The 17,245-nt window shown below is 48.5% G+C and overlaps 1 protein-coding gene across 3 annotated transcripts in view; it reads right to left on the bottom strand.

The window, feature by feature from the left end:
• Window positions 1–15,457, bottom strand: part of LOC311587774 (uncharacterized protein) — a 36,928-nt gene extending 21,471 nt beyond the window's left edge. For all 3 annotated transcript variants that reach the window (XR_014775965.1, XR_014775966.1, XM_084764959.1), the window contains exon 1: window positions 15,016–15,457. Coding sequence is in view for 1 of the 3 variants with exons in the window: in XM_084764959.1 (XP_084621085.1) it covers window positions 15,016–15,125 (110 nt within the window). In the remaining 2 variants the exon portion in view is untranslated. The remainder of the gene's footprint in view (window positions 1–15,015) is intronic.
• Between the last annotated feature and the right edge of the window lie 1,788 nt (window positions 15,458–17,245).

Raw genomic sequence — 17,245 nt, 5'->3', positions numbered from 1 at the left:
AAAAGCTATGTGAACTGTGTTCCCTGAAGGCAGAGGGGGAGAACTGAGACTCCCCAGTGATTCACAGGTTTTCCAGAACAACGCAGTCCTGAGGATCCACCCCAAGGCACTAGGAAACCAAGAAAGGCAGGCCAACCTTGGACACTACACGCTGTGGCTTATTAGAAATTTACTGACAGATGGTCCCAGCAGCATCGTGACCAACTGGTTTCCTGGTCAGAAACCTGAGTGGGTTTAACGGGTTTCCGCTGGATGGATGTATCTGCTTATCTTAGGATCTGGAGGAGTCACTGATTAAGACCGAAGAGACTCGAATGGCTTTATCTGCTTATGGTTTGCTGGGAGGCTATGCAGAAAAAGGTTGCCAGGCATCTCTCATGACTCAAGATGGCTGCAGCCATGTCAAGCTGTGCCCATACAGTGGTATTCCTGGAGAAGGTGTTAGCAAGGTTCTACGGATTTTTATTTTCCTTTGCAGTGCTGAGAACACCCCCACCCTGACCCTCTGCCACTGGGCTATACATACAGTCTTGGCACACTCTTCATGAGAGGTTGGCGCAAGACCTTCTGGGAAACAGGTTAGACTGTTCTTTTTATTGCAGCATCTAATCTGGAAGCTCTTCCCTTTCCCACAACTCAGGCACACCCAAGCAGGCTAGCCCCTCCCCTCCGTGGTCTCAGAGCCAAGCCCTGGCAGATGAACCAACTGCACATCCTGCCCTCTGGACTTCAGCTCCAGCAGTTTCCAGGGACTGAGTTCTCTAAGGTTGGGGCAACTGTACTCAAGAGGCCGGCACACTTCCACCACATTGTGTTTTAGCAAGTGACAGTTTCTCACAGGGCTCCCATATTTGCTTTTGGCCCATGGTGACATTTCAGTTCCCCAACAGACTCTCTGTGGTCTTTCCAATCAATCAATCATCAATCATATCTTGTCCCTTTGCTGCTTAAAACTTTACACTGACTCTCATACAGAACCCAAGACTTAAAGTCAGGTGTGGCTCGAAGTTGTACTCCCAGCCCTCGGGAGTCTCAGGCAGGGGGATTGCTTTAAGTTTGAGGCCAGCCCCGGACTACATAGTGAGTAGTAGTAGGCCTGCCTGGGTAAACCAAGTCTGTTTCAAGTCTGTTTCAAAACAAACAGTGGGAGAGATGCCTCAGCAGTTAAAAACGTGTGCTGTTCTTGCAAAAGTCCCAAGCTCAGTTCCCAGCACCCACAATGGCAGCTCCAAAGGATCTAATGCCCTTTTCTGGCCTTTTTGGGCACTTCACTCATGTGCACAGAGGTACACACATGCATATAAGTTAAACAAACAAACAAACAAACAAACAAAGTAAGACTTGGCTGAGAGTTAGCTCAAGGGCGACAGTTGCCTGACATTTGGAGAACCTGAGTTCCATCCTCAACATTGTAAAACAAAACAAATTACTAACACCAATCTCTCTCTGTCTCTCTGTCTCTCTGTCATCTCTGTCTCTGTCTCTGTCTGTCTGTCTGTCTGTCTCTCTCTCTCTCTCTCTCTCTCTCTCTCTCTGTGTGTGTGGGGGGGGGGAGGGGCTTTGCCTTCTGGGAGCTGGGATTAAAGGCGTGTGCCACTGTGCCAGGTCTTCTCTGCCAGTCCTTTTGAGACAGATCTCAGTCCATAGCACTGTTTGGCCTCAGACTTGTATTAGAGGTCACCATCTGACTAACTTAAGATTACAATAACCAGAATTAGACAATAGTGTGGCCCGACTTTAGTCCCAGCACTCAGAAGGCAGAAATAGGCAGATCTCTGTGAGTTTAAGGACAGCCTGATCTACAGAACGAGAGTTCCAGGATAGCCAGGGCTATACAGCAAAACTCTGTCTCAAAAAGAAAAAAATTACAGCAACCAGATCAAGTGATATTGGAATAGGACAAAAAACACAGAAATCTATTTATGACATCCTTTTGTTGTTGTTGTTGTTGTTGTTTTCAAGACAAGGTTTCTCTGTGTAGCCTTGGATGTCCTGGACTCACTTTGTAGATCAGTCTGGCCTCAGACTCACAGAGATCCACCTGCCTCTGCCTCCTCAAGTGCTAGGATTACAGGGCATTTTTTTTTTAATTTTTGTGCATCTATTAGTTAAATCATGAGCTACTTTTGATTTTTAAAAAATATATTATTTTTATGTATTTTGTCTGTATTTAAATTTTGGGGTTTGGTGCTCATAGAGGCCAAAAGTCCCCTGAAATTGGAGCTGTAGATGGTTGTAAGACCCATGTGGGTGCTGGGACTTGAACCCATGTCCTCTGCAAGAACATCCAGTGCTCTTAATTGCTGAATTCTCCAGCTCCATTATTTTGCTTTTAAAGCATTAGACAAAGGTTGGGGGAGATAGCTCAGTGGTTAAGAGAACTGATTGTTTTTCCAGAGGCCCAGGTTCAAATCCTAGCACCCACATGGCAGCTTACAACTGTCTGTAACTCCAAGATCTGATACCCTCACACAGACATACATGCAAGCAATACACCAATGCACATACAATAAAACAAACGATTAAAAAAAAATCTTTAGACAGGCTCTTGCTATGAAGTCTTGTCTAGAATGAAACTCCCAGTGTAGACCAGGTTAACTTTCGACCTTTGGTGATCCTTTCATTCCCTGAGGGCTGTTGAGTTTAACTCAGTTTTCATAAAATCAGGAGTAGTCCTGGCTAGACTGCAATCCCAGCATTGGAGAAGTAGAAACTAGAAGGATTCCACCCCCAAGATCAGCCCTGCACTACTAACTACACCCCAGCCTTAGAGCTGATGAGCAGATCACACACCAACTCTCTCTCAACAGCACAACCAGAAACTGGCTCATCCATAGAGCGGACACTTACCGCTCAACAACAAAAGGCTTCACTGCTACAGAACACAGAACATATGTGCATGCCGGCATGCACATGCACTTACACTACTCTCTCCATCTTCTGCCCTCCTGCCTAGGAAAAGAAGTCAAACACACTATATGACCCATTCACATGAAGTTCAGAAACAGCCTGGCCAATCTGTGGGAGAGCAGAAACGCATCTCTTGACTGTCTCAGTGGGGCCTGGGTTCTCCCAGAGAAAGGGCAAGAGAGATGAGCGCCTCAGGTAGAGTCCTCCCTGAAAGGAGACACCTAAGAGAGCCGACTGATAAGAAGAACTGCTGTAGATTATGGTTTCAGAAATCTTGGCCCATGGCTGCCTGGTGGTGCAACCCATCTAGGATGGTATGGGGCTAGTTCTGACAAAGGACAAGTTTTCTTCCTGGAAAAAAGGAGCGGGAGGGCTGGGGAGTGGCTCCAGGGATGAGAGTGCATACCTCTGTTGCTCAAGGCCAAGAGTCCAGTCTTTAAAGCACCTGAGATGGCTTAGCTGGTAAAAGGGCTGGCCTGGAAAGCCTGATGACCTAAGTTCTAGCCCTAGAAGTTATAGTGAAAGGAGAAAGCGCACTCTACAATGTCATCCTAGACCTCGTGCAAGCAGAGAGCTGCAGGAGTGAATCAGAGGATGGGGCTGTGAGCATCCCTGAGAGGCAGCAGAGTGTGGTGGCATGGGCAGTGCTGGGCAGTGCTTGGGGAGTAGAAGGGATTTGAGTAGAGGCTAAAGAAAGAGTCACGTGGAAACAGAGTGGGGTGCAAGGACAGAGTGCCGGGCGCATTTGGAGAAGAGAGAGACAGAGAGCTGGAAAGGAGGACATAGTGGGTTCTAGGACTGCTGCCGTGTCAGAGCAGGCGATGGGAAGCCACTGAAGGTTCCGGGGAGGCAGAAACATAAAAGAACGAGATGAAAAAGAACGAGAAGGTGAGGTGGAGACCAAAGCTGGTTAGGAGGGTACCTGCTGCAGTCCCAGAGTTTAGGAGGTGGGGCATGAGCTACTTAGTGAATCTAAGCCAGGGTTACAGGAGACCCTGCTCTAAAAAGGAAGGAAGAAAGAAAGAAAGAAAGAAAGAAAGAAAGAAAGAAAGAAAGAAAGAAAGAAAAGAAAAGAAAAAGTTAAAATGAAAAAGAGTTGTGGAATGGACAGAGGGACAGAGGGAGATCTGGTGGCTCAAAGGACTTACAGAATCATTTTACCAAGAACAGAGGCGTTTTCCATCTCCTGTGGCCCCTTCAGCACTTCACAGTACCAGGGACCACAGTACTACAGCTAGCACACAAAACCAATCACAGCAATCATTAAAAGAAAGCATGATCAAGAAGAAGTTGAGCCAGTTCCTGAACCAGAACACCCTGACTGGGCTCACTGTGTCCGTGACTTCCTGTTGGATGAAACTTTTTTTTTTATAGGATCTAGAGTCACTTATGAGAGAAGCCTCTAGGCATACCTGTGAGGGGTTCTCCAGATAAGGTTAACTGAGGTAGGAAAGTGCACTCGACTGTGGGCAGCACCATTTCATGGGCTGGCATCCCAGACTGAATGAAAAGGAGGAAGTGAAGGGAGCCAGGACCAGCATGCACCTCTCTCTGCTCCCTGACTGTGGATACAATGTGACCAGCTGCCTCTGCCTCCTGCTGCCAGGGCTTCTCCACCATAGTACTTGAACTGAGAGCCAAAATAAACCTTTTCTTCCTTAAATTGATTCGATCAGGGTATTGTATCATAGTAATAGGAAAAGTAACAACACAGCCTTGGAAGCCCTTTCCCTGTCTGAGAAATTGGGACATTGTAGCAATAATGGCATTGTTGCAGGGCCGTCCAGTAGGACCAGAAAGCCTACAATGTTTCCCTCTTTTTCTTTTTCAGAACTGCCAGAGGTAGTGGCCCATGCCTTTAATCCAGCACTTGGGAGGCAGAGGCAGGCAGATCTCTGTGAGTTCCAGGCCAGTCTGGTCTACAAAGTAAGTTCAAGACGGCCAGAGCTACATAGAGAAACTCTGCCCCCCCCCCAAAAAAAGAAAAGAAAACAAACAAACAAACAAACAAAAAACCCACAACTTAAAAAAAGAACTTTAAGCTTTCCTTTTTTGTTCTGGTGTATTTATTATTTATTTATTCATTATTTTGTTGGCTTACTTAGTTTTATCCGGTGATAGTGGTGCACACCTTTAATTCCAGAACTCAGGAGGCTGAGGCAGGTTGATTCCAGGCCAGCTTGGTCTACCTAGTGAGCTCCAGGACCTCTAGGGTTACACAGAGCAACCCTGTCTCAAAAAAATTATTTAGTTTGATTTTATGTATATTAGTGTTCGTTTGTCTGTGTGGTAGTGTACCAGTTGTACCAATGAGGCCAGGAGAAATCCCCTGCAACAAGTGTTATAGACAGTCGTGAGCCCCAAGGTAGGTGCTGAGAATCGAACTCAGAACCTCTGGAAGAGTAGCCAGTGCTCTTAACCACTGAGCCATCTCTCTACCCTACAGTATTGGCTTCTATACATGCACCTGTGATACACTAGTTTCCCAAATCCTGCCCAGGAGAGATTAACAATGGTAGGTTCTGAGCAAACCAAACAATAAAACAATATGCAATCCATACACTGGGTTATGTCAGGAAGCTTCTCTCTCTCTTCTCTCTCCTCTCTCTCCTCTCTCTCCTCTCTCTCCTCTCTCCTCTCTTCTCTCTCTCTCTCTCTCTCTCTCTCTCTCTCTCTCTCTCTCTCTCTCTCTCTGGAACAGTTTATCCGCTAGCAGGACACTCACAGTAGTACAAGGCAGCTTCTCCTGAAGTTGTCCTGGATTTGAACTGTGTCAAAGGTAAAACAATGTGTAGCCAGAGGCACTGCTAGGCCCCAGCTATGGCAAAAACAGGGTTTGAAGACTGGGCCCTGGACATCTTCAGGAAGGCCAGGTTGGGGCACGCGAGTGAGGCAGTTAAAGTCTCCTTGCCTGGCCAGGGCCTGTGTTCCTAAAAGGAGGTCCTCCTGAAATCAGCTCAACTCTTGACTGAGACAATGACTTTGGGCTGTTAAGAATCCTGCAGAATTAAGCAGGGTGTGGTGACACACGCCTTTAATCCCAGCAATCAGGAGGCAGAGGCAAGTGGATCACTGTGAGTTTGAGGCCAGCCTGATCTACAAAGTGAGTCCAGGACAGCCAAGGCTAACACAGAGAGACCCTGTCTTGGAAAAGTCAGAAAAAAAAAAAAAAAAAAGAGAGAGAGAAAGAGAGAGAGAGAATCCTTCAGAATCTTCTTCTGAAGGCACTGTGCAGATCTAAAATAATACTTATTAAAACTTAATCTTTAAAAACAAAAATTAATTTAGGGGCCAGGACTGTGGATCAGTTGGCAGAATGCTTGCTTAGCATCTAGGAGTCCATCCTGGATTCATTCTGGGTTCATCACATGATCATAGTAAAATATTCTTTGTCTTTGGTTGGTTTTTTGGAGACAGGAGTTCTCTGCTTATCCCTGGATGTCCTGGAACTCACTCTGTAGACCAGGCCTTGAGCTCAGAGATCCACCTGCCTCTGCCTCCCGAATAAGGGTATGGGCCACCACTCTGGGCAAAATATTCTTACTTTAAATTTGCATGGCACAGAACTGGAGAAATGGCTCGGAGGTTAAGAGCACTGACTGCCCTTCCAAAGGTCATGAGTTCAATTCCCAGCAACCACATGGTGGCTCACAACTATCTATAATGGAATCTTGTGCCCTCTTCTGGCATCCAGGCAGAATACTGTATACATAATAAATAAATAGATACATCTTTTAAAAAATTTGTTTTTACATGGCACATTCTGAAAATTCTGGAAGGTTCTTATAGCCCTCAGTCCTTGCGTCAAGTTGGTCCGCATCTGTGCACAGGCAGTACTCCAGAGCAGCAAGCTAAGCTGGTGCTGGGGTACAGTTCAGAGGACAACACTGGCCTTGCATGTTCTCCCAGGGTGCTCTGGGCCTGGAGAACTCCAGTTAGCTTTGATCACGAGAGGACATTTAAGCCTTACTGAGGAGCTAGAAGAAGGCAAGAGGGAGCAGGCCGTGTGCAACTCTGGAATGGCAGACTCAACCCTGCTTAGCACGTGTGCACCAGGTGACAAGGCCTGAAACAGCCCTGGGCCACACATTCTTGATCCCAAGCACTGTCCCTCTTCCTCAGTGCCCTGGGGTCAGGTGGCCAGGATTCCACTCCTGCCTGTGTGGGCCTCTCCCAGGTGTCACAGGCTTTACTCCCTGTTGGTGAGGTTGCAGGCTGACAGCATCCTGCCATTGTGAAGATCTGGATGGAAAGCAGCAGAAGGAGGGTGCTGATGATGCTCAGCCAGGAATGTGGAGCTGGGAGTGGTCCTGCAGCCACGGCCCCTTCCTTCCCTGCTGTGCTGACTACCCAGGTTCCTGTCCTGTAAACAGCCCCAGAGTGTACCTGCTCACCAACACTGTTTTGGGATTTTTTTGTTTTTGTTTTCTTGAGACAATCCTGACCTGACAACTGAGGATGGCCTTCACTTCCTGCCTCCACCCAACAAGTGCTGGGGTTACTGGTGTACATCACCACACCTCGTTTATACAGTGCTGGGGTTTGAACCCAGGACCCTCTGGATGCTAGGCAAGCGCTCTGACAGCTGATCCATGTTCCCAGCCCCTAATTTAGATTTTGTTTTTAATGTTTTCATTACTTGTAGGTTTTTTGTTGTTGTTGTTTGTGGGTTTTTTTTTTTTGGTTGTTGTTGGGTTTTTTGTTTTGTTTTTTTGTTTTTGTTTTGAGACAGACTCTCTCTGTGCAGTTCTGGCTGTCCTGGAACTCACGAAGATCTGCCTGCTTCTGCCTCCCAAGTGCTGTAATTAAAGGTAAGAACCACTACACCTCATCTTGAAGATTTGTTTTTATTTTTTATTTGTGTGTGTGAAGGTGCCTGCAGGGTCGGGGTAGGATCCAGGGTAGGGGAGCTCGGATCTCCTGGAGCTAGCTGCGTGCTGGGAACTGAACTCAGGTCTTTGAGGCCAGTACTCTTAACCATTGAAACCTCTCCCTCAGCCCTCTCCCCACTTAGATTAGTTATTTTTAAGTTTTAGTTTTTCAGAGCACTTTGAGGGGCAAGAAAATGGGTAAGGTAGTTCAGTGGCTAGAGTGCTTGGCTAGGAAGCTTGGAATTCTAGATTAGATCCCTGCCACCGCATGAACTGAGCATAGTTGTGCAGACCTGTAATCCCCACACTCAGGAAGTGGAGGCAAGAGGTTCAGAAGTTCAAAGTCATCCTTGGCTACACAGCCAGTAGAAGGCCAGCCTGGGCTACAGAAAACCCTTCCTCCCTAAATCAAGAAGGAAATGTAGTCACAGGACCTTACAGACACAGAAGATGGCCAGATGTAGATTGATCTCTGTGAGTTCGAGGCCAGTCTGGTCTACAAAGCAAGTCTAGGACAGCCAGGGCTGTTACACAGAGAAACTCTGTCTTGAAAAACCTAAAAAGCAAAAACAAACAAAGATGGCCAGATGATGACACAGGCCCACAGGGGAATGGCACACAGAGGTAGAGGCAGCGGGGAGACAGTGCAGACCAAGAAGTCCAAGGGATTATGGAACCGAGTGGAAACCGAGAGCAGAACAGGAAAGGGCAGTGCTGAGAGTCCACGCAGAGCTGGTGTTTTATCTTGGGACTGCAGGACTGTAATCCACTGAGGTTACAGCAGCCTCAGGAACTGCAGGCCCTCAAAGATGATCTCACTGAACTTCTTTTCCAGGTACACACCCCGTGCACACATTTTGTTTAAAAAAAGTAAAATTCCTATAAAAAGGAAGACTTGCAAAGCCACCCACCCACCTGGCTGGATGCAATCACCCTATGGTTCCTCCCTGGGGACTGCCTTGTTGGAAAAGGAGATAGGGGCTGGAGATGGTTGCTATGTATGTGAGGAAAGACCCATGGTGTAATTAATTAATTCATTAAGCCATAAAATGGAATAAACAGGAAAAAGAAGCAGGTAGCAAAGGGTGTGGACATGTAGGCACCTAGCTGGGGTAGCTTCTAATTGAAAAAAGAGAAACTCAGACTGGAGAGATGGCTCAGAAGTTAAGAAGGGCACTGACTACTCTTCCAGAAGTCCTGAGTTCAATTCCCAGCAACCACATGGTGGCTCACAACCATCTATAATGTGATCTGATGCCCCTCTTTTGGCCTGCAGGTGTACATGCAGGCAGAGCACTGTATACATAATATAAATAAATCTTTAAAAAGAGGAGAGAGAGAGAGAGAGAGAGAGAGAGAGAGAGAGAGAGAGAGAGGGAAACCTCCCTTATTAGCTGGAATTATGTCTAGTGATTGGAGCATTCATGGGTGGCCATATCCTATCTGCCCACTTTGTCAGTACATCTCAGCAAATTTAGAGCCAGAAAGGTTGGGTAATCTGTTCTCACACAGCACAAGTGGAACAGCGTTTAGGTGCTTTCTTTGTACATTCATGGCTGGGCTCATGGAATGTGGGCCGTAAATTCTAAAGGCCAAACTAACACATTGTCCTGTGTCCTAACCAGTGACAGTGGCAGCTGCAGAAGGGTGACATTTCTGGAAAGCATGGGCCTGGGCAAAAAGCTGTCTTAGTAGAAGACCACAGCCTAAGGGACACCTTTAGAGTTTCCTCTTTCTTGTCTGTGTGTGCGGCAAGCCATCCACCCATTGATTAGTCCAGGCCTTATCCAGATACCCTGAACCCCTGTCCAGTCAGTCTGTGCTGTGTTAGGGATGACTTGTTTCAGGTGTCACCCCATTTTTCTACCGCTGATACACAAAGAGCCACAATGTGTGGAGTAAAGAAAGGCAGGGCTTCCAGCCTTTCAACACCATGGGCAGAAAATAATAGGCTTAAAGGCTTTCAATAGCTGGGGACAGAGGTTGGCGGTAGAGCTCTTGCTGCCCAGGCTCCATTCCCAGCATGGGGAGGGGAGGACAGACCTCCAAGTCATTGCAAATATCAGCAAAGCTTGACTGAGGCAGGAGGAGGGGCCAGGTGTAAGTCACTCTCAGGGCTACTGCTTCCAGGAAAGGCATTAGCTCCAACCTTTTAGGTGACCTGATTTACTTTTACCTTTGCCTCCTCCTCTTTCCCATTCTTCCTGCCCACACCCTCTTCTTTTTCTTTTCTTTCTCTTTCTTTTTTTATTTTTTGTTTTTGACACAGGGTTTCTCTGTGTAGCCTTGGCTGGGCTGGACTCACTTTGTAGACCAGGCTGGCTTCGAACTCACAGAGATCCGCCTGCCTCTGCTTCCCAAGTGCTGGGTCGTGAGCCACCACCGCCCAGCCCTTTTCAACTGAGGCTCTTGTGTCCCAGTCATGCTTCGAAATTACTGTGTAGCTAAAGCTGACTTTGAACTTCTGGTTCTTTGGCCTCCCCCACCACTGGGATTGCGCACGTACACATTAGGCATCAAACCTCCCATTTCCTCCATCCCACTGCCCTCTTCTCGGGGGAGGGGGTCTCTGTTCATTCCTGCTAGTTTTGCCGTCATGAGAAAAATATTCAAGAATGACAGTAGAATGTCTGAGCATTGGTCTCAGGCAGGGCTGGGCCTTCACAGTGACCTCAGCTGGGGCTCTGCAGCCATCTCTTCATTTGCAAATGAGTGCTCAGAGCCTTAGCCTGGGGCGGGTCTCTTGTCTAAGGTAACAGCTGATAAGGGACAGAGTTTAAGATCTTACAGCTGTCTCTAATCCCAGAGTCCACATCTGCCCCAAAGCTGCCCTAAGCCAGAGGGGCCTTATCAGCCTGGCTGTGTGTCTTAGCATAAATAACTCACCCTGTTGAGTCTGTTTCCTTGGGGAAGGGATGTTGGGGGTGTGCCTAGGGTCACCTAAGAGTTGAGAGATTCTGAGACCGTTGCAATGGGAGTTGGCCTAGTCCGCCCAGGCTCAGATGACCAGTCCCAATGGCCTGAGTGCCCAATCAGGGAGGCCTTGGATCAGGCCATAAGTGGGCACAAGGAGAGCAGCCTCCCTAGCTTTGTTTATTGTCTGGAGGCTAGGAATATTTTGAATTGTTGTGTTTAGGAAGGGAGGGGAAATACCCAAATATAAGAAGGCAGCCTTAGAGAGCCTCCAGCAAGAATGTGGAGGAATTAGGGCAGAGGAAGTGGGCCTGCCTGTGTTATGTCTGGGCAGTTATGATGTTGTAGGCCATCCAGAAGCCCTGGGCCAAGGCCCGAGTCCTGATGAGCCATTCACATTATTTGGAAAGCTTATTTAACAATTAGGCAAACCAAACATGGTGGCTCATACCTGTAATCCCAGCACTTGGGAGGATTGCTGTGGGTTTGAGGTTAGCTTGGGATGCACAAGACCCTGACTAAATAAGGAATAGTTTCACACTCAATTAAACTGGAATTTCTGGTGAGGAGGAGACAAGCACCAGTGTTTCTTTTTTCTATTTTGTGTTTGTGTTTTGTTTTGTTTTGTTGAGACAAGGTCTCTCCTTGTAGTCCTGACTAGCCTGGAAGTCTCTACGGAGACCAGGCTTGTCTTGAACTTGCTGAGATCCTCCTACCTCTACTTGCCAACTGCTGAGACTAAAGGTGTACTCTACCACACCTGGCTGACACCAGGGTTTCTTTTCTGTGGTTCTGAGCATGGAATCCAGGGCCTCTGGTGAGCATTTTGCCTTTGAGCTCTACCCCAGCCCGGTGCCAGGGTTTCTTGAACTATCCAGGTAATGCTGTTGTGAGCTGCTGAGGTTAAAAGCACTTGCTGAGGGGCTGGAGAGATGGTGCAGTGGTTAAGAGTACTTGTTGCTCTTACAGAAGACCCAGATTTAATTTCTTTCTTTTTTTCCCCCCTCTATGGGGCAGGGTCTTCAGGCAGACTCTTACTTGGCAAACAACTATTTTTTAAAAATATATTTTATTAATTTATTCAAATTCCTGCTCAAACTATGGCACCAGCCAAGGACAATACATGCAGTAAACTTTGAACCCCTACCCAGATCTACCCAAATGGACAGGACATTCTCCACAGTTGAGTGGAGAGTGGGGCCTGACTTTCACACGAACTCTGGTGCCCCATATTTGACCACGTCCCCTGGATGGGGAGGCCTGGTGGCACTCAGAGGAAGGATAGCAGGCTACCAAGAAGAGACTTGATACCCTATGAGCATATACAGGGGGAGGAGGTCCCCCCCTCAGTCACAGTCATAGGGGAAGGAAGTAAGGGGGAAATGGGAGGGAGGGAGGAATGGGAGGATACAAGGGATGGGATAACAATTGAGATGTAATACCAGATTTGATTTCTAGCACCCACATAAGGCTTCACAACCTCCTCTAACTCCGCTTTCAGGGGAGCTCATGCCTCCTCAGAACCAAGTACATACATGGTGCATATATACACATGCAGGCAATGTACACATAAAAATAAAGACAGACAGACAGGCAGACAGAGGACACCAGTCTCCCTCTCAGAGCAGGGGCTCTCAACCTCGAGCAGCCAGGGAACCCCTGATGAAGACTTTCATTCGTGGGATCAGCCCATCCACATGCACACTAGCTTCATTCTCAGGAGGTGGAGCCTGGTCCTCTGCTTCTCATCCCAGGACCTCCATATTTTGGCTTCGGGTCAGCCAGCCTCTGAGAAACCCCTTTCTGCATTCCTGAATCCAAGTGGCCTGAGAAGCCACTTGGAATGGGTCTGTGCTTCTGTACTCCAAGATAGAGAAAAAAAATAGGGAATCTGGGGCTGGAGAAATGGCTCAGAGGTTAAGAGCACTGACTGTTCTTCCAAAAGGTCCTGAGTTTAATTCCCAGCAACCACACAGTGGCTCACAACCATCTATAATGTGATCTAACGCCCCCTTCTGGCCTGCAGGCACACATGCAGGTGGAGCACTGTATACATATAGTAAATACATCTTTTAAAAAGAGGTGTGTGGTGGGGGAATCTCTGCCTGCCCTAAATTTATTCTATCAAATATCCATGTTAAGCCCAGCATGGTGGCGCACACCTTTAATCCCAGCACTCGGGAGGCAGAGGCAGGTAGATCTTGTGAGTTCGAGGCCAGCCTGGTCTACAAAGCAAGTCCAAGACAGTGAAGGCTACACAGTGAAACCTTGTCCTGAAAAACAAAAACAAATAACCAAACAAATCTCCATGTTAACCCTAGTGAGTAATTGGCATCTTTTGAATTTCAGTTTGTGAGAGGAGGGTGGGACTAGGCCACCTTAGGTAAATGGAGCTTGCCATACAAGGGGACAGTAAGGCCACTGAAGATCTGCTCAGGCCACAAACTCAGGGGCCTCCAGGGAAGGAGGGAGCTCTGTTGATGGATGTTGTGTGTTCAGTGCTGAAGACTGGCCCCTTCGCCCAGAACACAAACGGGGCAGTTTGTGTAGGACCAGCTGAAGGCAATGAACAGTGTGGGGCAGTGCTGCTACAGGCTCCTGGGGACAGCACCGCATCCGCAGACATGGCCCCGCCCACATGGAATAGGCAGTAGAGCCATGGGAACATATAAACCGGCCAGTGGGTAAAGGATGTGGAACAGTCACCTGGGTATCCAAGTTAGACTGAAGATAAGACAGGGAACAGGCTGAGGCACAGGGGACTCAGGACTATGGGCAGGTGGCTATCTGAGAAGCCAAGCTGAAGACCAAAAGAGCTGAGATCCAAGGGTGTTAGTCCAGGGCCACAGGAGTCACCCTGAGAAGGATTGAGGGGAAAGTACCCTGCAAGGAAGCCATGGTGCAAAGGCTCTGAGGCAGAGGAGTACCAGGAGTCCTGAGTGCCTGAGAAGCCTAGGAAGAGGAGGGAAGGGATGTGTGTATGTGTGTGTGTGTGTGTGTGTGTGCGCGCGTGCGTGCGTGCCTGTCTGTCTGTCTGTCTGTCTGTCTGTCTGTCTCAGTGTGGGTATGTGTGAGTGTGTATGTCTGTGTGTCAGTCTCAGTGTGGGTATGTGTGAGTGTGTGTGTCTGTGTGTCTGTCTGTCTCAGTGTGGGTATGTGTGAGTGTGTGTGTGTTTGTCTGTCTGTCTCAGTGTGGGTATGTGTGAGTGTGTGTGTGTTTGTCTGTCTGTCTCAGTGTGTGTGTGTGTGTGTGTAAGTTAGAAGAAACCTTCTCTCCTTCCACTTTTAAGGGCATATCCGGGATCGAACCCAGGTCTTCAGGCTTATACAGTGGTGACGAGGTGATGTCTTTTTGTAACTTCAGCACCTTCCCTGAACACTAAGTCAGCTCTAGATGGGCTGTGGGAGGTCTCCCTGCAGGACACTTGCCTAGCTTGTGCCAGACCTCAGTTCTAGTAGGCATTGCCAGAAAATTAAAGCTGCAATAACATAATAGGCTGTAAATGCTGCGTTAACAGTTATTCTACCAAATGTTTCAGGGAACAGTAACAAGGAAAAGTTCTGTATACATTCATCGAAATGCAATTTTTCTTTAAAAAAAATTTTTTGGGGGGTGGGTGGTAAAGCCTAAAGTAGCCCAGAGTTGCCGAGAACTCTTCATGTAACCGAGGATGACCTTGAACTTGTGATCCTCCAACCTCCTAGGTGCTGGGATTATAGGCAAGTGCCACCAAGGCCAGGTTATGCTATGTTGAAGACTGAACCTAGGGCTTCGTGAGTTCTAGGCAAGCACTGTACATACTGAACTATATCCCAGCAGTCCTCTTTTCTTTGCTTAACATGTGATTTAAAGATTTATTTTCTTTTTATTTATGTGTATATTTGTGTGTCTGTGGGTGGGTATGTGCTTGGTTCTGGAGGAGGCCAGAAGAGGGTACCAGGTCCCCTGGAGGTAGTTACAGATGTCTGGGGGTCTCTAGATACGGGCACTGGGAACTGAACTCTGCAAAAGCAGTCCTCTCTCTTAACCACTGAAACAGCTCTTCCAGCCGTTGGCTTAAGATGTTGATCTGTGGCTGGATGAGAAGACGAACGGGGCAGGGCCCAGGGCTGCAGAGTCAAAGGCCTGTGCACTGCTCACTGCGAACAGCATTCAGATGTGCATACCTAGACACGTGCGGCCTCCTCGGGTCAGGCTGCAGAGCCCATCCCTCTCATGGTTCTCCGGTCCCTCCACTTTGCCTTTCCCCTCCCCTTCCTCTTCAATTCCCTGTCTGACTCTCCACTTAAATGAAACCACAGAGAGTCTGGCTTCTCTCACCTAGGGTGTTCTGGGCTCCCTCGTGGTTCTGTGCATCCCAGGAGTCCTTTGGCTAGAGCTGCAACCATTCTGCTTCTATTTTCCTGTTGATACAGCCAGGCTGTTTCCATTTTTAGCTGCCTTGAATTGTGCGGCCATTCACAGTCTTGCCCAAGGGGGTAGGATTCGTAGTCGCAATGCCTGGGTGTGGGGTTGTTAGCTCACACAGGCCAAGAGTTTAGCCCTACTAGAAACGTCTAACCTTATCTAAAACTGCCAAACTGTTTTCCAGGGCGGTGGTGCCCTCCTATGTTCTCCGCAGGGAGTGGAGATGGGCTGGGGGGGGGGGGTGGGAGAAGGCCAGAAAGGAGGAGGCCCCTGCAGTCACCCCGCCCAGGGAGCTGGCAAGGCCTATGCAGCAGTATGTCCCCGGGACCCTGCAGTTACGCTTCTATGCCTGATACGTTCCCTTCCTGGCTCTAGGGCAGTCTGCACGCTCAGAGAGAGGAGGAAGTGAGGCTCAGGGACTTACCTCTCCAAAACCACATCCGGCAATGGTTTCCCATGAGCCTCTGCGCTGGTCGAGCTGGGCAGTGCTAGGGAGCCAGCCTCCTGGGTGCTTCCTGCTTAGAGCTACAGTTTTGCCTGAGTCCCAGACTTGCAGGAGGCTAGTGGGCAACATGCTTGGGGTGGGGGAGGAAACAGCGTGAGTGAAGGCTCAGAAGGCACATGGGCATATGGGTAGGAAGAGCACTTCCACATGCCCAGTGGCGGACCGTGCTGGGACCCTGAGACCCATGAATCATTTCTACTGAATCCTCACGTCGGGGGCAGGGGGCTACCTGTTTTGTTCAGTCTGGCTGTACAAATCAGGACAGTGAAGCACAGAGTTATGTTCTTCTTCATTGTAAGTCACACAGCCCATAATGGATCTGGGGTTAGCAAGCAGGCCAGAGAAACATAGGTAGGCAGGAAGCAGGTTCTGGAGAGCCAGGGTACTCTGATCAGGTTCTGTGGTGTGAGCACTGGTACAGCGCTGGACATGCGGACACACAGGAGAGGACAAGCCTAGGAGAAAGTGACATGGCTGGGAGGAGGACCACCCACCACCTAACAGCCCTGTTTGTCTCTTCAGGGTTTTCCTGGGACATCTGAATCCTATGAGGCTGGCCAAGAAGATCCTCGATCCTCTGCAGGGCTGGTGCCAAGTGGCCTTCCCCGAGCTGGCCAGATGGCCCAGCATGTGTTATGCCGCCCTCGGCATTGTGACTGCTCTTGGTGACCTGACAGATAGGACAAGAGCTCCTCTGGCTGGGTCAGAAGGTTGTGTTCAAAGTCGGGGATCGATTTGATGTCACTGTTGAGAGAGGCTGAATAATGTACTCTCAGTGGCTTTTTACAAATCTCGTTCACCGCAGTGAGTAACAGCCACGGACCCAAAGCCTGAAACTTGGCCATTGCCCTACACACACCGCCAGGATCTCTGCCTGAACATCGATTTTTCGTTTCTGAAATGAGAAGTTAGTCCCATTGGAATGTCAGCCAGTATTTGGCTCACAGAATGAATTTCTGCCTGGCTTTCCTTGAAGGGCCTCTTGAGCGCCAATGTGTTTGGTGTCGTGTGTGCCCAACAGTTCTCTCTGAGTCTTCCAGTTCCCTCCTCTGGCCAGGGCCTGAGTCTCAGCTCAGCCCCCTGCAGTACCAGCTAGGTGGTGACGTGTAAACATCTACACACTAGAAAATAACTGTGGTTATCTCTGGGGGGCTCATGTCTGCCGTGTGAGCATGCCCTCAGGGCCAGATAGGTGTGGGGGAGCAGGTGGCCTAGTCTGACCATTTTCAGAAGAATCCAAAGTTTCCTCTTTAAAAATATTTTTCTTTACATTCATTCATTTACTCTACCTCCCCCCCCCTCTGTGTGTGTGTGTGTGTGTGTGTGTGTGTGTGTGTGCGCGCGTGTGCGTGTGTGTGCGCGCGCGCGTGCACGCGCAGGCAGGCATGTGTATGCACACTGGAGTGCAGGTACCCTCAGAGTCCAGAAAGCAGCATCAGATCCCTTGGGCTGGAGTAAAAGGTAGTTGTGAGCTGTCTGAGGCATTTGCTGGGAACTAAACTCTGGTCTTCTGTGGGAGCAATCGGAGCTCTGCTGATCTGTTTCTCTGGCCCTAGATTTATTTTATTTGGTTTTTAAATTGCTTGACACAGGGTCTCATGTAGCCAAGGCTGGCCTCAAACTCTCTATGTCTCCAAG

Source organism: Acomys minous, assembly GCF_964271855.1.
Source record: "Acomys minous genome assembly, chromosome: 17".
Classification (NCBI taxonomy): Eukaryota; Metazoa; Chordata; class Mammalia; order Rodentia; family Muridae; genus Acomys; species Acomys minous.
This window is presented reverse-complemented; position numbering and strand designations above follow the sequence as displayed.